This window comes from Schistocerca americana, chromosome 1 (genome assembly GCF_021461395.2).
Source record: "Schistocerca americana isolate TAMUIC-IGC-003095 chromosome 1, iqSchAmer2.1, whole genome shotgun sequence".
Classification (NCBI taxonomy): Eukaryota; Metazoa; Arthropoda; class Insecta; order Orthoptera; family Acrididae; genus Schistocerca; species Schistocerca americana.
The window spans coordinates 414,761,037-414,785,396 of record NC_060119.1 but is presented as its reverse complement, the minus strand read 5'-3'; the positions used below and the strand labels follow the sequence as shown (position 1 = coordinate 414,785,396).

Sequence of the window (24,360 nt, the reverse complement as noted above, 5' to 3'; positions counted from 1 at the left end):
CCAAATGATTCGCTCGAATCGTCCAGAATTATCTTCAAACCAATTGCGAACAACTGTGGCCCAGTGACATGGTGCATTCTCATCCAAAAAAAATCCATAGTTGTTTGGGAATATGAAGTCTATGATTGGCTGCAAATGGCCTCCAGGTAGCTGAACATAACCATTTCCAGTCAATAATACTTTCAGTTGGACGAGAAGATCCAGCCCATTCCAAGCAAACACAGCCCACACCTTGATGGAGCCACCACCAGCTAACTAAGTGCCTTGGTGACAACATGAGTCCATGGCTTCGTGGGGTCTCCACCACACCCAAACCCTACTATCACCTCTTACCAACTGAAACTGGGACTCATCTGATCAGGGTATGGTTTCCCAGTCTTCTAGCGTCCCACCAATACGGTTATCGCCCCAGGAGAAGTGCTGCAGGAGATGTCATGGTGTTAGCGAAGGCACTTGCATTGATCATCTGCTACCATAGCCTATTAACCCCAAGTTTCCCGGCATTGTCCTAACGGATACGTTCGTTGTATGTCCCACATTGATTTTGTGCGGTTATTTCATTCAGTTTTGCTTGTCTGTTGCCACTTACAGCTCTGCACAAACCCTGTTGCTCTCTTTTGTTAAGTGAAAGCCGTCAGCCACCATATTGTCCATGGTGAGAGTAATGCCGGAAGTTTGCTATTCTTGTCAAACTCTTGGCGCTGTGGGTCCCGGAACACTGAAATCCCTACTGATTTCCGAAACGGTATGTCCCAAGCATCTAGCTCCAACTTCCATTCTGCATTCAAAGTCTGTTAATTTCCGTCATGTGGCCGTTATCACAATGGAAAGCTTTTCACATGAATTATCTGAGTACAAATGACGGCTCTGCATTTTATACCTTGTGTACTTGACACAACTGTCATCTGTATATGTGCATATCACTATCCAATGACTTTTGCGAATCAGAGTATGTGAGCTGCGGCATCTGGGCACAATAAATTGATGAATGGTACAGTAGATGCCAGGAACAGTCAGAGGCATGCCTTGCTCCTGCATTAACACTAGAGCGCCTATATTTAGAGCCTCTGTGTATAGGAGCCCTAATTATCACTGCCATAGAAGAGGAATAGTGACAGAAAGATAGCACCAATTCCTTCCTCCAGCTGGCACCATTACCCAGACACTACAAAATTGGCAGCGCTCAGAGACAAATAAATGTCATCCAACTAGTCCTACAGGGAGCACCACTAAAAATCGTCAGCTTGTCATGGCCAAATGTTAGCATAATGTAAATATGCAAAAATTATATTGAACATTGTCCTTTTGTACACTGGTAAATGAGTAAGTAATTGTAGTTACAAAGTGTTCAACATTCTCTTATGCAAACACTCATGTGCAACTCGTCACTTATACATTTTCCTTAGAAATTTCATGAGTGCAATCATTCTCACATTTGGCTCTAGCTATAAGACAAGATGCATCATTAATTACAAGACTTTCGTGTTTGTGTTACATTACAGTCACCACGCCATTGCAGTAGCTCACACATAGCAAACATCACACTTCAGATTTTTCAGTACAGTTAGATAACACACTTGAAAATGGGAATTATTTTCCTTAATGTGTCTTGTGTAAAATAAATAAAAAATGTAAATGCTAGATATGATTAAAAATATTTTTTTTCGTTGCAAGCTGATTTTGTAATGAATAAATTGAAACTAAAACCAGACCTAAACTAGCTTTGCTGCCCAAAGTAACTTCTAGACTAATTGAAAGTGTTGCAACAATTCTGTGATTGTTGTGTGTTAATCCTAAGAATTTCTTCTGGCCACAAGAAATGCATCAGTGAACCTATAAATGGAAGAAAGATAGACACTGTTTGTGATGAAAATACAGCCAGAGTAGGATGTTATGTTTTCATTGTCCTTTTTCAACTGCCAGATGCACAAGAATGGAAGTTACTCCTCACTGCTGTGAAATACGCAGAATCAGCATATACAATAAACTGTTCTCAAATAATGTTAAACAAATTTCGAGAACACAAGATGGCTAAGGATACCGTATGTGTGTTTGTAAGTGAAAGTACTACAAACACAACTTTTTGTTATGAAACTTTGAAGGTCATTATTGGCAACCATCTAAACCAAGCACAATGTTGGAGACATTAGTTTTATTTAATCAGCAAATGCTACACAACAATTACTTTCAATTTAAATGAAGCTGTGATAATGTGAAATAAGCATTTGGAATTCGAAAAATGGAAATTTAAATGTAACTAAACTTTTCCCATTGCCTCATTGCAAAATCTGGTTTGAATCAGTGTTTTATTTGTAAAGCTACTTCTTAGATATTGTAGGCTTCTTTATGTGGTCATAAATGAGAGACACAAGCAACAGTGGTATAAGTTTTATACACAACTTGGTAGACAGACCGAACAGATTTACGTAAGTATCGTTTTTGTGAAATATCATGCAAGCCAGCTTATGGGGCTTCTAACTTTACTTGAGTACTCAAAATATCCGAAGTCACATCTACTTTAACCAAAACTTGATAATCTAGAATCAAATTTGGAAACTACATATGAAAGACAGTTTTCAGAAACCACACAGCAAATTTTGTACGCTCTAAATATTTTAGAACAAGATGTATGAGGATGTGTGTTTGACATCGCAGCTAATTTTGCAAAGAGGAAACTGTCTACGCTGCAAAGCAAAGATTCAGTTTATAAGGGATATCAGGCTATAGCTCAGACATTTTATCTTAGAAATAGTGAAAAAGGAGCTTAAATTGAGATATTTTTATGGTCTTCAATGACATGCAGTTTCAGTTGGCACGGCCATTTTAAAAATTTTTAGAAAATATGTAGTAGAAAGTTCCAAAGTTGATATTACGAACGTTTTGTGTGCCATTTGGACTGAGTGAGAGAATGAAATGTTTGCTATGCATTCTTTAGATTGGTAGTGGATACCAAGAAACAATGTCAACTGTGAGCAGATTTTATCTCACTATAATATAACATTTATGGATAGAAGATGTAATTTCCCAGAATGCAACGCTGAGATTTATACAGTCTTTCCTTTTGATCAATAAATATGCAGCTTTTACAAACTCAGTTGTAAAATACCTGTGTTATTTCTTACCTCAAAGAAATTGACTGAACAGTAGTGACATTTAATAAAGCAGATGCCAACTGTAAGATATATTTGGTAAAAGGATGCAACCTGATTCTTATAAATTTATACATCCAATTATGGCCAGAAAACAGATGCTAATTTCGCCAAAAATAGTTGCAAATTTTGCCATAAGTAGATACTTCATTTACAGTTCCAAAATGCCATAATATTTTCTGGCAGTGTAGATAAAAAGAAAACTATTTATTCTACAGAAGAGTGGAGTCAGAGTATTGCATTAAGTTGATAAATAAACATATTACAGCAGTGTTTTCAGGAACATAGGGAATCTGGTACTTCTGTATCAACAATACATTTACTCCCTGTTGGAATATGTGTTTCATAAACAGAGAGAATTATATGTGAGCTGTACAATTCTCTAATGCAATATTAAATGTAAATTTTTTTCAGTAGCAACTGAATCTCTTTCTAGAATGGACTTTTATTTTCTGGTGCAAAATCTTACAAGAGTTCACTTGCAGACTTCAGGTAGGGATCTGAAAAATCTAAAAACAAAGTTAAAGATATGTCATTGGCGACATTTGTAATTTATTGAATTGTAAAAATATTACTTGTAACTTGATATGTTATGTAACTGAGATATTACATTTATCTTCATCAAATCCTTATTCAGGACACTGTATATAGCATTTTATTATCAGATATTATTTTGCTCAGTGATTGTTTGGATATTGCTGTCAAAAATTCTAAATCTTTCTAACTTCTTCCTGTTACCAGGAATCACAAGCCACTATCAGCAGTTCATGCAGTGAAATACTCTCCTCATGCAATTATTTTGCTGTGTTATGTGAGGAGTTACGGGGCAGATAAATATTTATATGTGTCCATGTACATTCGTAAATAATTTCGCCATTCACCGGTTTCACCATGCAACTAATGAAGTAGATGTATGAGTAAATTGCCGTCGCTTAAGAAGTCATGTGAACACAAAGCACAGTAGAATATCTTGCATTATGAGTTAGCTTCCTGAAGTGAAATACTAGAGAGTAGCAGCTTGCCTCGGGAAGACCGATCTGTGGCGGCCAGCAGTAGATTGAAATCAAACAGATAAAGAACTGAAACTGCGCTGTGTGAGCGCACTATATTTGCCACGATTTATTGTATACAAAAGCATCAGCACAGATATCTGAGCAGACAGGTTGTTGAGTGTGGACAGGCTTTAGCAACTCATCGAACCCCCTACTCAAACTTCCAGCTTGCACACATCTCATAACTGCACAAATTTCTGGTACACATGCAACGATCCTTCTCTCAGATTTGATTTGTGCACAGGCGTTTGGGCCGGCCGTAAGATAGAGGATTAGGGAAAGATAGTGACTCTGTTTTCAAATGTTAAACCTCAGCATTTGCCCTCAGCGTTTCAGAGTAATCACAGAAATATCGATGGCCGGAATCTGGACCCAAAAGCGAGTCTCATATGTCAACATCTACACAACTTCACATTTTAATGTATACGAAGGGACGGTGATATTTTTCTGCATTTCATATTTTTATTTCTCAGGAACCACATGAATAGATCTTTGTCATTATAATATGAGCCAGCACTGGGAATGTGTATTCGGAAATGAAATCTATTATTCTGTACTGATCTATCTACCGTTACGCCACAAACAATATTTTGTTCATCATGCAGTTTTAAATAAAGTCCGTCATTTGGAACTACACAATCGCTGACAACATTTTGTATTCAAGAGACTTCGTTGAAAATCGATATTCCCATTCATCGATGTATGGAAGGAGTACTCGAAGAGTTCACATGTTGAAAACGGATACGCAGCCTAAATGGAAGTTGTAAACAAACTGTTATTGAAGTACGCAACTTGCAGAACTCCAGTTGTAACACTTATACGGAACCAGTAAGTTGGCTTCTATCAGTAACATTTTTTTCCAACGGTACACTCTGTTGATAGGAGTGTAGTTTACAAACAATTAACGCAAATTCGGTAATAGAGTGTTTGGCTCTGCGTTGCGAAACCTTCGTGAATTTCTTCCCCAAGCAGATCAGTATCCACATAATAAGTTATTGTTTAGTTACTAACAATAACAGTCATTCTATTCCTGTAATAAATGGCGTGCTACTTTTGCTTGCCAAGCGGCAAATTCAGTTTTCCGCTGTAAGCTTAGTAATGGTAATAATAAAAAAAACTCTTACTTAATGTAACGAAAGCATCTGTTAACTTGAATTAGTTACCCATTCATTGTAGAATGCGGAAATACATGATGCGTGAATTTGGTTGTATGAACCAGTAACATTGTAATAGGCCTAATTGTTTTCAGTAAGGGCTTTGCAGATAAGCATTAACATACAGGAGTATTGTTAAATAGGCATACAGATTTTTTTTCAGCGGTGTAATTATTAGCTGAATGACATACGTTCAACTGTTGTGAAGTATACCGTTCTTGACGTTGCGGGTGGGTGTGAACACAGAAAATGAAAACGTTGAAAGTTCGGAACCCCGCCCCTGTCACACTTATAATACGGCAAAGTTTTATGCATTGATGCAAGTGTTTGATTCACTTAAGTTTTCTTAATAAACGTAAATGAATAACTTGTTCACCTAACAGCAACTGACAAGACATTTCATTTATATTGTAGATCATTCATCTCATTTTATTGACTTCGTAGTATGGTTGTGATGAGGTTATAATGTCAAGTAATTAGAAAGAACCCTAGTTATATATCATGAACATGAAATTCCATAACAGATTTGAAAATAAATGTACCTTGTGTAAGATATTACCAGTTATTTATGAAAAGTGTATTGTCCTTATGAAGTGAAACGAAAATACCCCAATTTTTGCTGGGAAAGGTCCCTCTCTGTTCTTAATTTTTGTGAGAGGTGACAGCAGTAGTGAAGTTCTAAATATGTTTGGAAAACATAATATTTTTATAGTGGATCCATTTAAGGAATGAAATGGGTTTGGAACATTGAAATTATTTGCTTGATGTCATTCATTAGGAAAACTATACAGACAACACCATTCAGCCCAATGCTTTTAACCAGCAAAATTTAATAGGCTAAAGCAGTACCATTGATGGTATCTAACCAGTGGACAGTAAGAGAGAAACAACATAGTATTTAAATATGCTGGCATTTAAGGCTTCATATTGTGAGATGCATAAACAAATGACTGAATCTAGGTGTTAGGCCTAACCCTGACATGAAAACTAGCTAATAAATCTGAAACCTTTTCTGAGACTGGGAGCCTGTTGCCAGTTATCGCACCAGTATAGTACTCAGCTGTGACTAGTCAACTGTTGACACAGTCTGTCTCATGTAAATTAGGCTTAAGAACCAGACTTACCACTAGAATTGTGTAGAGTTTTTTTGTTGTAGAACCTAGATATATGTAGTATTATTTCTTAGACTAAAAGCTGATGCAATAGTGCTGATCCTTGTACAGATGTCATAATTGTCATCTTCGCCAGAATGCACATCCAAAACTTACTGTACGACATCTCTCCCCTTCGCCCCCTCCTCTTTCACGTCCGTAACACAAAAGCCTTCTCATTCTGCAAGATGAATTTTGAATGAGTTACCCAACAGGTATTCCCAGTCTTCCCCCATTAAGCTCATCTGTATTTATTACTGTCACGTTTTCCAAAATCTATTTAGTGTTGTACCATGTTTTATGAGTTGAAGCCGTTGTGCCCTCAAAATTAAATTATTTCATCTCATATGAACTATTTTTGTTGCTTTGGTTGTGTTATCAAAAATGGAATCTGAACTTCCTAAAAATGAATTATGGACTTACACGCAAGTGTGTAGAAGCGTAAGGCCTTACTGTTGAACTGCTCAGTCCAATTTATTTAATAAATAATTTGTAGAATGACCTACATATTTGACATAAAGCAAACTCCTGATTATCCAGTTTAATGCAGACCCATGCAGCATGGCTAACCAAAAACACAGATAATCCAAAATCTTTGTTTTCCTTACTAGTGGACGTCTTGGATTCGTTTGGTTGACTCTGTCACTCTGTTGCTTCTTGCATGTTGTCTTCATAAGGTCTCTCTCTATCGTCCGTCATTGTTTCGTGTCCGTCCTTTCCGTTCCTTTATTTGTTCACTGGCTGTTCTTGTGGATACATGAGTGGTCAGGACCCCGAGCTCATGAAGCTCTCTTTCCTTTCCAGGCTGCATACTTTTTCTTACCACATCCCTCCCTGTCCCCAATCCTCCCCACCCTCACCCCTTCCCTTCCCCTTCTCCCTCTCTTTGGGAGTATGTTTTACACCTACATCCGGAGATGGACACTTTTGAATGAATGAAGTGGTTTCTCTTCTTTTCTCTCTACCATCCTTACTTTGTCCTTCTCTTTTCTTGATTCTTCACTTTACCTTCTTCTCCACTGCAGTGTTTGAGAATTCTTTTCTTCTTTCTTATTCTTTGTTCCTGCCTTTTTCTTGCTTTCCTCCCCATGTGTGTCTGAAGGCTGACCCACACATAGCCAGTCGCGGGGTAATGCTGCCCCGGTTAGACAGGTAGGATAGGTATGTACCCCCTGGTAAAGGCCAGGCCCAGGGAGATGTGATTACCTGAGCCTGGTACCTTCCGAACATGCCGATTGGTCCCTCTGTCTGTTTCTCGGAGACGCTGGTAATCATGGGGGATACTTTCGCAATGGTTCTATCTACTTCTACAACTGCCCAAAAGAGAAAGCTAGATGAGTCTCAGCCACGGACAATTCTTTCATCAGTGCCAAAGTTCTTATTTGTTTCTCGGTCTGACGAAGGTCAAGACTTCTCAACAGTCAACCCTTTCATTATTCAGAAAGGTGTTGACGCAATTACAGATCCTGTAAAGTATTGTTCCCAGTTGTAAAATGGCACCTTGTTGGTGTTGTAACAGCGACCGGAACGGTCGCGGTGTGGCCGAGAAAGTGCGGGGGACCAACAGAGAGAGGCCCGCAAACAAATAAACGAACGTAAGGGACGGACAAGAAACAATGACGGACGATGGATAGAGACCTTACAAAGACAACACGCAAGAAGCAACGGAGTGACAGTCGACCAAACAAATCCAATACGTCCACTAGTAATGAAAACAAAGAACGGTAAACACGCTGTCTGTTGTCGAGGCGATGTGTCAAGACTCGAGCAACGATTAGGCTAGCTGGGTCCCGCTATTGGCCGCTGAAACCACGTGTTCCACTGTGGCGCCCTCACACTAAATGCAGGCCAGGAGGCGTGCGCCGCCACAGTTTACGGCGCGATGGTGCAGAGACCTCTAGGGGTCTTAGACATCCATGAGGTCTGGCGGGGATTCAAATTCCGCGGCACTCGGTACCAGAGTTGGACACAGACAGTGCCCTCCAGGCACACAAATTGCTTCGAACTACACTGTTACACACCTTCCCTGTCCGGGTGGAAGCACGCCATACTTCAAACTCATCACACAGGGTGGTTTATACAAGATCACTCGACGCATTGCCAAATGTAGACTTTCAAAATTACCTGTCTGATCAGGGAGTAACGGCTGTACATTGAGTAATGAAAAGGGTTGAAAAGGAATTGGTACCGACTCGCACTCTCTTCTTGACGTTTGACAGAGTTCAACTTCCATCAAACATTAAGCGGGATATGAGATAATTTCAGTTTGCCCTTACATCCCCAACCCTACATGTTGCTGTCGGTGTCAGAAGTTTAATCACACCAACCAGTCATGTTCCAGTGCGGCCAAATGCATTACCTGTGGCTGGGATGCCCATGAGGGTGATTATCTGCCTCCATCCCCTTGTTGCATCAACTGTATGGGCGACCACTCTTCTTTCTCTAGAGATTGTCCTATTTTTAAAGATGAACAAATTATTCAGTAAGTCCGAGTAAAGGAAGAGGTGTCTACCTTTGCTGCTTGTAAGTTATTTGCCAGTAGAAAGCCCACTGTGTTCCCAGCAGATAAATTTAGCACTGTCCTCGCCTCTCCTCGACCTAAGGAGGTAGCCACACAGACTTGGGATCTCACCTTTAGCGCCACAGTGGTCAGATCGGCCAGCCCAAAGATCAACCATTCAACCTCTTTAATATCACCTGCTCAACCTTCATAAATCTAGGGCTCCCAAATCGGACACCCGGACTTCCAAGAAAGAGCCTTCTCATGAAGATTTTTTGCGTACCCAGACCTCACAACCATCAACTCCTCCATCTCAATGTCCTGCTTCCAAGAAGACTCATAAGGAAAAAAGTTCCTCTCCTTCTCCACCACGGCATGTCTCTTCTACAGTGCCACCCAGCAGTAGCTGCCGTCAGCCATCTTCTGTGTCTCTGAGACACACCGCTGGCGGCAGATCAACCAGCCGATCACCGGCGGCAGGAACTGCCCCTGAACAACCTATGGATCAGGCTTCTGCCTCTTATGCCTAACTGTCTTGCAAGATACCTTAGTGAGCCCATTTGAAATTTCTAACTCATAGGGTCTGTACTTTGCTGAGATTTCAAGCTCTTCTAATTACCATCAGCCTTTCTCCTGAAGAAAGGAATTGTGCCCTCTTGCTTTCTTCTCTCAAAATCACAAAAGCTTTAATACCGTTTTTTCTATGTGGGAACTCTGACACGCACTCTCTTCGTCTCGCTCTTGTGCCCAAGGACCAGATGGCATCCACGTCCAAATGTTGCTGCATTTATCATCCCCTCGTATGAGTTACTTCCTTCGCCTTTATAGTCAAATTTGGACCGACAGTGCCTTTCCCAGAAGATGGCGGGAAGCTATCGTCATTCCTGTTCCGAAAGCTGGAAAGGGCAAACATCACGCCTCTAGCTATCACCCAATCTCTCACAAGTAGTGTATGTAAGGTTTTGGAGCATATGGTAAATGGCTGCTTAGGCTCATGGCTGGAGTCCCGAAACCTTTTAACAAATGCCCAATGCGGTTTCCGAAAGCATCAATCCGCAGTTGACCACCTTGTTGCTCTCTCGACTTGTATCATGAACAATATTTTCTAAGGAAACGGCAGCTATAGTTTTTGATCTGGAGAGGGCATACAATACCTGTTGGAGGACAGGCATCCTCCGCACACTGTTCTCTTGGGGCTTTTGAGGTCGGCTACCCCTTTTCATCCGTGAATTTATGACAGAGCCCACATTTAAGGTGTGGGGTGAACGCTACTCTATCCTGTACTTTCCCCCAAGACAACAGGATGCCCCAGGGCTCCATGCTAAGTCTTGCACTGTTTGCAATCGCCATAAATTCAATTATGGATTGTCTCCTTCCAGATGTTTTGAACTCCCTCTTTGTCGACGATTTTACAATCTTCTACATCTCTCAACGGGCCATCATTCTTGAAAGGCATATTCAAGGATGTCTCGATCACGTCCTCTTATGGAACATCGAAAGAGGCTTCCTATTTTCTCCCAGTACGACCATCTGTTAAATTTTTGGCATTGTGCGATATTTAGTCTGCCTTCCCTGCATCTGCCCCCCATTGACCTTCCATTTGTGGACGTCACCAAATTCTTGGGGCTTTTGTTTCACAGAAAACTCTGCTGGTCTTCCCATGTTTCGTATCTTTCGACTCGCTGTTTGCAATCCCTCAACACCCTCCGTGTTCTGAGCAGTACCTTCTGGGGAGTGGACCAAGTGATCCTCCTCCGCAAATGTCGCACCTTAGTGCATTCGAAATTGGACTATGAAAGCATAGTTTACTCCTCTGCACGGCTGTCTATTCTTCAGCATCTAGATACTGTCGACCACCATGGATTGCGTTTAGCGTCTGGAGCTTTTAACACTAGCCCCGTGGAGAGCCTCTACGCTGAGACTGCTGAACCTCCGCTGTCCAATTGGCAAGCTGTTCTTCTGAGTCGTTACACTAGTCACCTGTCTTCCATGCCTGCTCATCTGACCCATACCCTTTTTTGCGACGCCTCTTTGGATTTAGGGTATGCAGGCAGCCCTTCCTCTCAACTACCACCGGGAATCCGCTTCCATCAACGGCTACTGTTGTTTCACAAGGATAGTAATAGTTTCTCGTTGGGCATTTGCTGCTCTATGCGCACAAATGGAGAATGCCACATTTATTTACACTGACTGCTCCAAGACCACCTTTGGTGTCGGGGGTGCCTATCTTATTGAACACCTCTATTCGATTTTGGGCTTCCTAACCAGTGTTCAGTTTTTACTGCAGATCTTTATACTGTTCTCCAGGCTGTCCAATACATCCGTCACCATCAGCGAATACAGTGTATTGTATGCTCGTTTGCTCACTCTCTTACCAACCTTAAAGCTCTTTATCCCATCCACCCTCTGGTCCACCACATTCAGGACTGCCTCCACATGCTCCACTTGGGGGCATCTCTGTGGCATTCCTCTGGATCCCAGGGTATGTTGGTATATGCGGAAATAAGGCAGCCAATGTAGTGACAAAAGCTGCGGTCTCTCTTCCTCAGCCCACTCTTCGCTTGGTTCCCTTTGCCGATATACAGAGCTTTTATGTCATTGTGTTGCTCTCTTATGGCACACACATTGGTTTGCACTTCAGGATAATAAATTGCGTGACATAAAACCTCTTCCTTGTGCTTGGACCTCTTCCTCTTGGCCTCATTGTTGGAGGAGGCAATTTTGACTAGACTCACGATCTTTTAAGTGGTGATCCTCCCCCACTTTGTCCCCATTGCTCGCAGTCGTGGACAGAGAGACCTTTTACTTCAGTGTCCCTATTTTAACCCACTACGCGCCCATTTACAGCTGTCGCCTGATATGTCTTTCCTTTCAGCAGATCATGCGTGCTCAGCCAATTGTGTTCTTGAGTTTATAAGTGTTAGAGAGATGACATCGGTCATTTGAAGCTCTTTTCGGGGTAAATATCCCCCCTTCAGTAGCACGTTTTTAAGATTTCCTTCTGTTTTTAGTTCCCCTTCTTGAGTTTCGCTCCTGTTGCTGTTGATTTAAATTCCTGTTTTTACCCTTCACTACAGCTACAAAATGAGCACTTATGACCATAGCTGTTTTACGTCCTAAAATCATAATCCACAAAAAATCCAGAAAACACATTTTTTTTCTGAAAGCCAGTATTGACTAGGTTTCAAAAATGCTACATGTCGCATTTGAAAGCCCACTGCATTATTCGCTGAAATTGTAAATCTCGAGTGTCTGGGGTGTGTGTATCGTTCAGCAGAAGCCAAGGATGTCTTGCAAAACACTAACAAAAAGGCTTCTGAAGCTGCTGATGTCGTAATTGTGACTGGAACAAATGACATAGCAAAAAACGACAGCAATAACTTAGTAAAAGGTTTAAGAAGCACATTACCAAGTATCACACTGAAAAAGTGCTTATTGTCGATGTTCCATTTAGATATGATCTTGCAAAACAATCCTGGGTAAATCGCGAAGTATTGGAAGTAAACAAATGGCTATATCACCTGTGTTCGAAATTCAAAAATACCACAATCATTAAAGCTAGCGAGTTTGACAGGGAGTGCTATACACGACAAGGATTCCACCTCAACAACCAAGGAAGAAGATTAATCTCGCAACTGATTACCAAAATTGTGAGTAAAGAAATGGCCACCTTTACAGTAATACTGCTGCACGAGGGAAACCTGTAAAGCCTGCTGGTCTGTCTGGCAAAATATTAACAGATATGTTCCAGCAGGATCAAAATAATCTTCAAACCATTCACTCTGAGCCCAGAAAACTAGATGTATCCGAACGTTGTCAAAATGGGGCCTGGCTACCAGCAGTAGACTTACAAGACACCATGCATCTTCCCTCTTGCTGTGAAAAATCAATATTATTCATGCTGCACATAAATATTAGAGCTCTGAAATATAAAGCTGATGAACTTGGTGTTGTATTGAATGGAAACAATAGAATAGTATTATGTATTAAAGAACACTGGTTAAGAGAAGAAGAGAGAAAACTGTTTGTATCACCATGTTTTAATTTAATTACAAGTTACTGCAGACCCAATGAAGGTTATGGGGGTTCCTCAATATATATAAATGACAACCTAGGGTTCAGATATACTGTGCTTGATGTTAGGGACATACGTGTTAAAGGCATTCTTAAAGCGGCTGTCATGCTACTACCAACATTAAAACTAACAGTTATTTCAATATACCATTCTCCTGAAAGTGATGCCGATCAATTTGTAGAGAGTTTAGATAAACTTATTCACCGTACAGAAAAATATACCAAACACAAGACAGTAATTTTAGGAGATTTAAATTTTGATGTAAGGAAAAAACACACAAAAATACTAATTTGCATAACATCCTAAGATCCCATAATCTCTTCTGTGCAAATTATAGTCCCACAAGACGACTTTCTTGTCTCGACAATTTTATCACAAATAAACATAAAGATGATTTTGAATTGGGACTCCTTAATGTCGACCATCTGATAGATCACAAAGGTACATGGGTTAAAATAACAATTCATGAAACAATGGGGGATTGTGAACCAACCCGGTATGTCAGGTTATTAAATGATAAAAGCATAAACAGCTTCAGGGATAAGCTGAAGGCACTAAACTGGAATAATATAATATATGCTTCCAACAATGTTGAGGAGGCTTGTAGCAGGTTTGTTAGTACGCTATCTAAAATTTTCAATACCTCCTGTCCAATTGTTACCAAACGAAACAAAACTATGGCAAGAAAGCATGGTCGAACTACTCCACGTAGGTGGTTCACACCATATTTACAGAAGCTAAGATTAATGGTTTTGATATGCTATGATATGTTAAAAAATGGTGGTGTTGACAATGCAACTTATGTTAGCCTCAAGAGAGACTGATGATGATGATGATGATGATGATGATGATGATGATAAAGTTCCATACTTCTTTACAGAGTGTAGGGGAACGACACGGGAGACCCGCGCCGCCTTACTAGGCAAGGTCCTAGTGGAGGTGGTTTGCCATTGCCTTCCTCCGACCAAGAGACACTATAGATCACAAATCAGATTAGCAAAATGTAGAGCAAATGATAACTTCATCAAAAACTCCAATTATAAGTGTAAGGCTGCGTGGAGGGTCACTAAAGCAGAATCAGGTACAGGTAGAGCACAACATAATCATAGCTAACACTTGGTTTAAGAATCATGAAAGAAGGTTGTATACATGGAAGAACCCTGGAGATACTAAAAGGTATCAGATAGATTATATAATGGTAAGACAGAGATTTAGGAACCAGGTTTTAAATTGTAAGACATTTCCAGGGGCAGATGTTGACTCTGACCACAATCTGTTGGTTATGAACTGCAGATCAAAATTGAAGAAACTGCAAAAAAGTGGGAATTTAAGGAGATGGGACCTGGATAAACTGAAAGAACCAGAGGTTGTACAGAGTTTCAGGGAGAGCATAAGGGAACAATTGACAGGAATGGGGGAAAGAAGTACAGTAGGAGAAGAATGGGTAGCTTTGAGGGATGAAGTAGTGAAGGCAGCAGAGGATCAAGTAGGTAAAAAGACGAGGGCTAGTAGAAATCCTTGGGTAACAGAAGAAATATTGAATTTAATTGATGAAATGAGAAAATATAAAAATGCAGTATATGAAGCAGGCAAAAAGGAATACAAACGTCTCAAAAATGATATCGACACGAAGTGCAAAATGGCTAAGCAGGGATGGCTAGAGGACAAATGTAAGGATGTAGAGGCTTATCTCACTAGGGGTAAGATAGATACTGCCTACAGGAAAATTAGAGAGACCTTTGGAGAGAACAGAACCACTTGTATGAATATCAAGAGCTCAGATGGAAACCCAGTTCTAAGCAAAGAAGGGAAAGCAGAAAGGTGGAAGGAGTATATAGAGGGTCTATACAGGGGTGATGTACTTGAGGACAATATTATGGAAATGGAAGAGGATGTAGATGAAGATGAAATGGGAGATACGATACTGCGTGAAGAGTTTGACAGAGCACTGAAAGACCTGAGTTGAAACAAGGCCCCGGGAGTAGACAACAATCCATTGGAACTACTGACGGCCATGGGAGAGCCAGTCCTGACAAAACTCTACCATCTGGTGAGCAAGATGTATGAAACAGGCGAAATACCCTCAGACTTCAAGAAGAATATAATAATTCCAATCCCAAAGAAAGCAGGTGTTGACAGATGTGAAAATTACCGAACTATCAGTTTAATAAGCCACAGCTGCAAAATACTAACACGAATTCTTTACAGACGAATGGAAAAACTAGTAGAAGCCGACCTCGGGGAAGATCAGTTTGGATTCCATAGAAACACTGGAACACGTGAGGCAATACTGACCTTACGACTTATCTTAGAAGAAAGATTAAGGAAAGGCAAACCTACGTTTCTAGCATTTGTAGACTTAGAGAAAGCTTTTGACAATGTTGACTGGAATACTCTCTTTCAAATTCTAAAGATGGCAGGGATAAAATACAGGGAGCGAAAGGCTATTTACAACAGTGGTTGGGAAGGGAGTAAGACAGGGTTGTAGCCTCTCCCCGATGTTATTCAATCTCTATATTGAGCAAGCAGTAAAGGAAACAAAAGAAAAATTCGGAGTAGGTATTAAAATCCATGGAGAAGAAATAAAAACTTTGAGGTTCGCTGATGACATTGTAATTCTGTCAGAGACAGCAAAGGACTTGGAAGAGCAGTTGAATGGAATGGACAGTGTCTTGAAAGGAGGATATAAGATGAACATCAACAAAAGCAAAACGAGGATAATGGAATGTAGTCGAATTAAGTCGGGTGATGCTGAGGGAATTAGATTAGGAAATGAGACACTTAAAGTAGTAAAGGAGTTTTGCTATTTGGGGAGCAAAATAACTGGTGATGGTCGAAGTAGAGAGGATATAAAATGTAGACTGGCAATGGCAAGGAAAGCGTTTCTGAAGAAGAGAAATTTGTTAACATCGAGTATAGATTTAAGTGTCAGGAAGTCATTTCTGAAAGTATTTGTATGGAGTGTAGCCATGTATGGAAGTGAAACATGGACGATAAATAGTTTGGACAATAAGAGAATAGAAGCTTTCGAAATGTGGTGCTACAGAAGAATGCTGAAGATTAGAGGGTAGATCACATAACTAATGAGGAAGTATTGAATAGGATTGGGGAGAAGAGAAGTTTGTGGCACAACTTGACCAGAAGAAGGGATCGGTTGGTAGGACATGTTCTGAGGCATCAAGGGATCACCAATTTAGTATTGGAGGGCAGCGTGGAGGGTAAAAATCGTAGAGGGAGACCAAGAGATGAATACACTAAGCAGATTCAGAAGGATGTAGGTTGCAGTAGGTACTGGGAGATGAAGAAGCTTGCACAGGATAGAGTAGCATGGAGAGCTGCATCAAACCAGTCTCAGGACTGAAGACCACAACAACAACAGTCATAGTGTAAAAGTTACAACTGATGTTAATGTCACCCCAGATGAATTTAACCTCTTTTTTTATCAATGCAGCAAACCCTAATTCCTCATCTCCTCATAAGAAGAGTTCAAAATCAAATTCACAATCTACTTATGTAAACCAGTTTTTACAAAATTTTGCTGATACTGTGTCAACCTGTAATTGGGGACATGTGGAAATAAGTGATGTAATTAAATCAGTGGCAAAGTTAAGTGACTCCAGATCAGAAGATATTTATAGCCTCTCAAATTTTGTGATTAAAAAACTAATCGACTTATCATTCCCTCTCTGCACACTCGTAAACTGGATATTTGGAAGTGGTACTTTTCCAGAATGTCTAAAGAAGACAGTAGTAATTCCATTACACAAAAAGGGTGATAAAGCCTGCACTAATAATTATCGTCCAATTTCTCTGGTTTTTTTTTTTTTTCCAAAAATATTCGAATATTCAAAAAACAATATACTAAGTCTCAACATGCTTTTAGGGCCCAGTTATCAACAATTAATGCTGTTGAAAATGTTTTTTCTATTGTGCAATCTTCTTTTGAATCCAAATTATCTGCTGCAGCGACACTAATGGACTTAAGCAAAGCATTTGATTCTGTAAACCACACAATACTGCTGGAAAAACTATGGTGTTATGGGATCAGGGATCTGGAACTCTCCCTTATTAAAACATATCTCAGTAACAGAAAGCAAACTGTAAGCTAAAACGGTCAAAAGTCACAGTTACTGAATGTCACTAGAGGTGTTCCCCAATGATTAGTGCTTCGGCCATTACTGTTTATAATATTTATAAATGACCTTCCCAGCAATATGCCATGCAAGTCTGTGCTTTACGCAGATGATACAACTTTCATCAATTCAGGGAAGGACATAAATAAACTGAAGGAGCAAAGTAAAGATTTTCTCAGATTATCCAATATATGGTTTGAAGCCAATGAGTTAGCTATTAACTATGAAAAGACTGTAAATATACCCTTCAGCTTATCCAATGCTGCTATTGGGTACACTTCTACCAAACTTCTTGGCATATACTTAGATATGAAATTAACCTGGCAGTCACATAGACAACATATCTCGAAAGCTTTCGCAAGTTACCTATCTTCTGAAAAAATTACGCACCTGTGTTTGTAAAAGCCTGCTGATTAATTCCTATTATGCATTCTTTCATTGCCATATTAGCTATGGTATTCTTCTATGGGGTAATTCTCCATTGTCCAGGAAAATTTTTATTTGGCAGAAGAAAGCCATCAGGAGCATCTCTGGGATTACCAAAAACAACATATCATGTAGGTCATACTTCAAAGAATTACAGATAATGACAGTCCCTTCTCTTTTTATATATAGCTGCCTTTTGTACATAAAAGAAAACTTTAACAGATACAAGCTTAGGCAGTCCGTTCATAATCATAACACTCGTCAAGCATTTAAGATAGACATACCAACAACTCGACTCAAGAAAACACAAGACAGTTGTGAATACATGGGAATAAGGCTTTTCAACACATTACCTGTGCAGGCACATTGTGTCTCTCTTAATATATTTAAAAGTAAGACTAAAAAATGGCTGAAAGACAAAGCTTTTTACAGTGTTAAGAATTTGAAAACTCTTCAAAAATAGACCTGACTTACGAAACAACTTGCAACTCTGTTTGTACCTCTCCCTAAGTTTTTTTGTCTCTGTAGTTCCACATTTAACTGTTAAATGTGTGGAGAAATCCTTATTTATGAAATGTATTCTTTTATTATGCACGTTCTTTAAAATGCACACTTTAGTTATGTGGGATATCTTTATGTATCAAATGTATTCCTTTATTATGTATGTTCTTTTAAAATGTATACTTTAGCTTTGTGTGATACCTCACAATAGTTATATTTCTTAATATGTAAATTGTACATTACTCATGACATCGATTGCATGTAAATGCTTAAAGATGGATAAATAAATAAACTGATAACCTATGTAGGAGTAACTGAAACGTCCGATAGACTACTGGCCATCAACTCTGACCTGAAATTTTATCAAGATAGTGGACACCACCATTTCGGCCTTATACAATAGGAGTACCATGATGTCACACATTCAAGTTGGGACCAGTCAACTACAATCCCATTATGCAAAATATAACAAAATAATTCAGTTCTGGCCCAAGCTTCCAGAGTTGATGATTTGTGTAAGGTGTGCTTACTTGTGTGTGTGTGTGTGTGTGTGTTTTTTCTGACAAAGGCTGAGGCCAAAAGCTTAAATGTGTCTTTTAATTGTACCTGTTTGTAACTTATTGTATTGTTGTTATGGTAATTAGCAATTTCTCTTTTCCTATAGTGTCAAAATAATTAAAAGAAATAGATGAAGCTAACAGCTGTGGGAGTAAGGGGGTTTGCGCAGAGAGAAAGAAATGAAGGACATACCTGATATAAAATACATACCCAAACAGATACTTGTTCAAAAATCTAGTAAGCCGCCATTACACGAAATCCACAAAATTGGTATCAGAAATTTCATTAGAGCCACACAACTCGAAGAGAGGTCATGACACCATTAAAAAGCATCTCACTCCAAAAGCTGACATGGAAAGCTTCCCTTGATAAAGTCCACGAAATCATAAACAATAATTTGCTCCAAAAGCTGGTATCAAAACTTCACTTTACTTATATCTATAATAAATTCAGTTATACCAAGAAACAACAACTTGCTCCCAAAAAAATGGTACTGAAACCTTCACCTATGGAAGTATAATAAACTCCACATTATGGATAGACTGAAACCTGCTACACTAACTATTGTCGAAAACCTCACTTAACCGAAACAGCTAGACCGAAGTTAAAGATACCAAAAACTTGCTGATCAAACCTAACTTGATTGAAATAGTGAGAACAATTAAACTGTCACATGCTTAAACAAAACTCAGTCATGCACATAAATTAACACGCACTTGCAATACTAACAATAAATGGAAAAAGAACGTAAAAACATACTTAAGAAAATTGGATGACACACACAACCATACAGGCACAAAGAACAAATACACATCAGTTAACACACACACACACACACACACACACACACACACACACACAAAGTAATTAAAAGGCTAGAATGTTCCATTTAATGAATTATTTTTTTCCATTGTATATGTAGTGCATTTACAATTCATATTTTTTCTAGGGTATGACAGCATTTCCACTTGGATTCCACTATAGCATTGTTGTGTATGTAAACGTTGTAAAAGTGATCTTTGTACTTCTGTGGTTTGTCTGTGTGTTACATTGCTGCTCTTTACTCTGATGCAACCATTTTGAATCCTGGTGGTAAACTAAATTATTGCCATTACTTGATCAACAAGGGCAAGGGTAGCAGACCGACACAGTATTCTGGGTTAAATTCCAAACCTCCTCAGTGTCTCATAGAATGTGGGTGTAAAACAGGATAGTTACTTGTCTGTTGGATAGAATTGTTACATCCAGTGACTACTTTGAGTAATGGCTATATGTGAGCAACAGAGTTCTCCTCCTTCCTTCTGTAACCACCATTAGTTTTTGAGGGAGGCAAATTTCAATTTTTGTTCATGATGCGGTGTTGCCTTACTACAGAATATGTGTAGTAATATAAGTTGCAGAAAAAACTTATTTGTTGTCTCTTGCGGGGGGGGGGGGGGGGGGGGGGTTAGATGTTGAGTGATTGAAGATAAGTGAAAAATAGTAGTGGATCGATCTGTCGCTGCTAACACGCATTCCCAGAAGACATTCAGCGCAGTGGGTGTGAGAGAGAATCGACAAAAGTAACAAGTTGTATAACTTTGGATCATCATTCACTTGTTTCAGGTGGGTACCAACCTGAACCCATCAGAGAATGCATTGTACATTGGCATTGTTGTCATAATTCTGCATTGTCAACTCTGCATCTCACCTGCGTTCATACATGAAAGCAGACAACATACTAAAGGTTGTTAATAAAATGATGAGTTTATTTTCCGATCTTTGATTGTGTAGTTTTACAATTACTCAAAATTACACAAACCATCAACAATACTAATTCAGCAAATTACGACAAATACAGGAACAGTTTAAATTTGATTATTGGAATGCCTTGTTTGCCTTTTCATAGGACTGTTTGATGACTTTTTACCTTTTCTCTCCTCTATTGAGATAGGTTAAAGTTTTTGATTGTCGGCAAACATCAGAGACCTGGTCATCCTAAATTTAAGAGCAAATATCAGATTTGAACCCCTCTAAAAAAAAGTCAGCAAACAATTATTATATAACATGTTGCAAACAATCTATTCAGTTTCAAAAAATTGTAGTGGCGTTCTACACAGTTGCACTGGCTACAAGCGAAAAGTAAATTATAATATTGCTGTATAATTAGGCATACTTCTAAATTGCTAGGAAACTTTTCCCATGCTGTATTTTATTGAAACGGCACATTGGCGTCAAAACACTGTAGTATACTTATTCTTGTAGTTCAGTCAATTGATTCATCACTTATTTGACTGTTTTAGGAGTAAAACAGCAGCAGCTATATACACCAAAAATGGTGACGGAGGACTGACATATGCTGGTTCAGGGGAATTGAAACCAAAGGATGACTCAATATTTGATGCAATTGGAGCAACTGATGAACTTTCATCCTACATAGGGTAAACTCGCTTTTATTTCCCCTCCTTCCACTTACTGACACAAAATGAGAAACAGCACTGTTAATATTATAAACCATTGAAGTTCGATGCAATATAGTGAATGAAAAACTTTTTTGTAGATTGGCTCGAGAATTTGCGATTGATGGCCAGCATTCCTATGTGGACAAATTGAACAGAATTCAGTGTATTCTTGTAGATATCAGCACTGCGATTTCTAAGTGCTCCAGCTCTGAACTAGTCAGGTTGTCTTCCAGACACACCAAAGATCTTGAAGAATGGATTGATGAATACTCTAAACAGTTACCACCACTTGAGAATTATGTGATACCAGTAAGTAATCTGCAGTAGACTCTACTTCTAACAATTTTAAGATTTATCAAACACACAGGCAGTGCACATATTTCAATAAGGTTTAAGAGTGCATGAATAATATAAACATTTCAATACTAACATTCATAATATGAGATTAACAATAAGAATTTTTTCACTTTGAGAACAATATATAACTACTGTTGTCGGGAAGTTAAGACATAAACTAGAAGCTGGCTAAATGATGCCTGCCTGTAGATGTTATACATTGTCTGTGTATGTAACTTTATCATCATTATTATGTAGTAGCTGTATTGATTTTATGGCAAAGAGACATGAACTTTCATTGTGATAACTATTGCTCACAAAGGTCAGGAGAGGTGTGTGTTCAGAGGTACTAGGGTGGACTGGATCAGGGACAGACTGTAGTGGATGATGTAATTATGACTGTAATGAACATAAAGTAGAGGTGAGAAGAACATGTAACCAGTGAAATGGGTAGTAAATAAAATGAAGTACTTTTTGTTTGATACACACAACCCTTACCTGTTGTTACAAGAAAGTGAAAGACTCACCGTATCAGTCTAATCATATTAATAATTACTAATATGACATCCAGTAGGGCCTTCTTCAAATATATGAAATTGATTACTAATGTGATGTGTGGATATGTTTTGGAGGTGACCTTCATCCAGAAATCATCTGCCTCTATAGCTCAGTGGTCAGCATGTGTGGCTGCTATAAGGATGACACAGGTTTGATTCCCAGTACTACTAGCAAATTTTCTGTGGTCGGAGGACTGGGCTAGTGTGCATTCGGCCTCATGATGCTAGTTGAGGAGTTACTTGAGTGAGAAACCGTAGCCAGAAATGTGGAGTACCAAACCCAAATGCATCAAAACAATGGCATTAGCAGGCGATCAGTCAGTTCCTTGTTGTCCAGAAACAGGTGTCCAGCATTGTCCATGTGTGTGATCTAGTGAGTCATATCCCACCTCCATTGACATGTCATGCTTGTGTACAGCAAACAAGGCTTAAACTGCTCTCTCCCCAATGCTAGTCAGTGAAATGGCACTTCGATTCTGTGGACCATGAATTCATGGTTTTCTATTGGCATGATGCATGCAACACAAAAATGTCATTGTTTTTAAGGGGACAGATGTCAAACCTTAACAAAAATATTTTTTAGTATCTGAGTTGGAATGATGAAGTGACTGACAGCTAATAATGTTTACAGCACGAACAGCAACACTGAACTGGAATAAGCTTGGCCACATAGTTCAGATGTGCACTGTGATTCTCCAAACTGAACCCATTATAACATGGAAAAAGAGAGTGATAGATAAAAGGTTTCCACTGAAATGCATTTACAGAGTGAACCGACAAAACTGTCTTTCATGCTCCAGTTTTTTTTAGTTATTGATATTTAGGATGATATAGTATGAGCTGGAGCAATCTTTCCAGTCAGAGTAATCAGTAAACTCATAGGCTTTTTCCTTCACCCAGACTTTGATCAGTGAGGCTAAGTAATTCCCACACTCTTACAAAAGCTGCACTAAATGATGAACAGTGGAATTTTTTCCCTGGAAATAATTCAAAAGTTGCATGTTACATACCGTATTTGTCATGTTAAATATTGAAAACACAAGAACAAAATTATTTTCATTTGACTTTTGTAGATTTGCTTCTTATTATATGTAATATAAATTGCTATAAAATACTCTGTAAATTTGAATTATTTAATATAGTACCGCTCACTTTTTAGGGAGGTGGCAAGGCATGTGCATCACTCCATGTAGCAAGAACTATATGCCGCAGAGCAGAACGTTGTGTTGTGCCTCTTGTTAGGAAAGGAGAGCTACATAATGAAGCACAAGTTTATTTAAACAGGTGAGATACTAGTATGTAAGTTGAAATTTTTCCACCAATTAAATACAGTTCAATTGCAGATATTTTAATAAATGATTACTAATTCTGTTTTAAATTAGCTTCCTTTCCACAAGGTATTGTTACCTCTAGATTTTACTGTAATAGATAATATATTCTAGAACTCGAGGTGGCTAAAATAAAAGTGGTCTTAAAGTGTTTTGAACACACTTGACAGAGTAAAGATATATGTCAGGTCATAAACAGTGAAGTTAGATGTCTTGTTGATAAACAATGGCACAGTCCATTCTGACTACCCTGTAGTTATTCTCTCTGAATCCACTACACTAATTAAATATTGAAACTCTGGTAGAAGAACTGATGTTTCAAAATGTGTAATATTCCAATTATAGTTAGCTAGCAGTGTACACTTATTCTTGTTGTTACAGGTTGTCTGACTTTTTATTCACAATTTCAAGACTGGCAGCAAAATGTGACAAAAAAGGTGAAAACATCTACATACCACGCCCTGAACCAATTGCAAAAGAGAAAGCTGCACAGCAAAAATAAAAGCTGATACTATTCAGGAGAAATGAGTAAGGCTGAACACTTCCAAAGTCCAATCAAGCAGCATAAGATACTGAAATTGTTGATATATTTGTTTGCTCTTGAGTTGGCACTTGTTACATTAATCAAAAATAATTGTTTCAAGTTGTTTTATTTGTAACACTTCAAAATATAATTTAGTAAAACTGTATATACAAATGTGTACATAGGACTGATAAATAAGTTACAAATATTAAATTGTTTTTATAACAATGTCACTCCAGAATTTCTTCACCTTCTGCCACTTCCTTCAGGCTTAATAATTCAAGAAGACCATGGCCCTTGGTGTCAGACCTCACAGTTTCATCAATTTGCCGGTAATGTCCAGGGTCTGTGAGGCATATCTGGAACATATTGCAATGTGTTAACTGCACAGTCTGCTTATTGTTTCATGGAAAATGGCAATCCTTGAAAGTAGTCTTAACAATTTTCATAGTGCGCACAGTGCATAAACACTGCAG

General features: G+C 38.9%; 2 protein-coding genes across 2 annotated transcripts in view; one reads left to right on the top strand and one right to left on the bottom strand.

The window, feature by feature from the left end:
- Positions 1 to 4,882: 4,882 nt before the first annotated feature.
- LOC124602188 (corrinoid adenosyltransferase-like) lies at positions 4,883 to 24,117 on the top strand. The gene is made up of 5 exons (XM_047136303.1): positions 4,883 to 5,029; positions 20,982 to 21,119; positions 21,239 to 21,449; positions 23,193 to 23,317; positions 23,743 to 24,117. Exons 1-5 carry the CDS (start codon positions 4,956 to 4,958, stop codon positions 23,861 to 23,863), a joined length of 669 nt encoding a protein of 222 aa, XP_046992259.1. The 5' UTR covers positions 4,883 to 4,955; the 3' UTR covers positions 23,864 to 24,117.
- Positions 23,993 to 24,360, bottom strand: part of LOC124602172 (ribosome maturation protein SBDS) — a 53,178-nt gene continuing 52,810 nt past the window's right edge. The window contains exon 5 of the mRNA XM_047136302.1: positions 23,993 to 24,243. Within this exon, the coding sequence (XP_046992258.1) occupies positions 24,115 to 24,243 (129 nt within the window). The 3' untranslated portion in view covers positions 23,993 to 24,114. The remainder of the gene's footprint in view (positions 24,244 to 24,360) is intronic.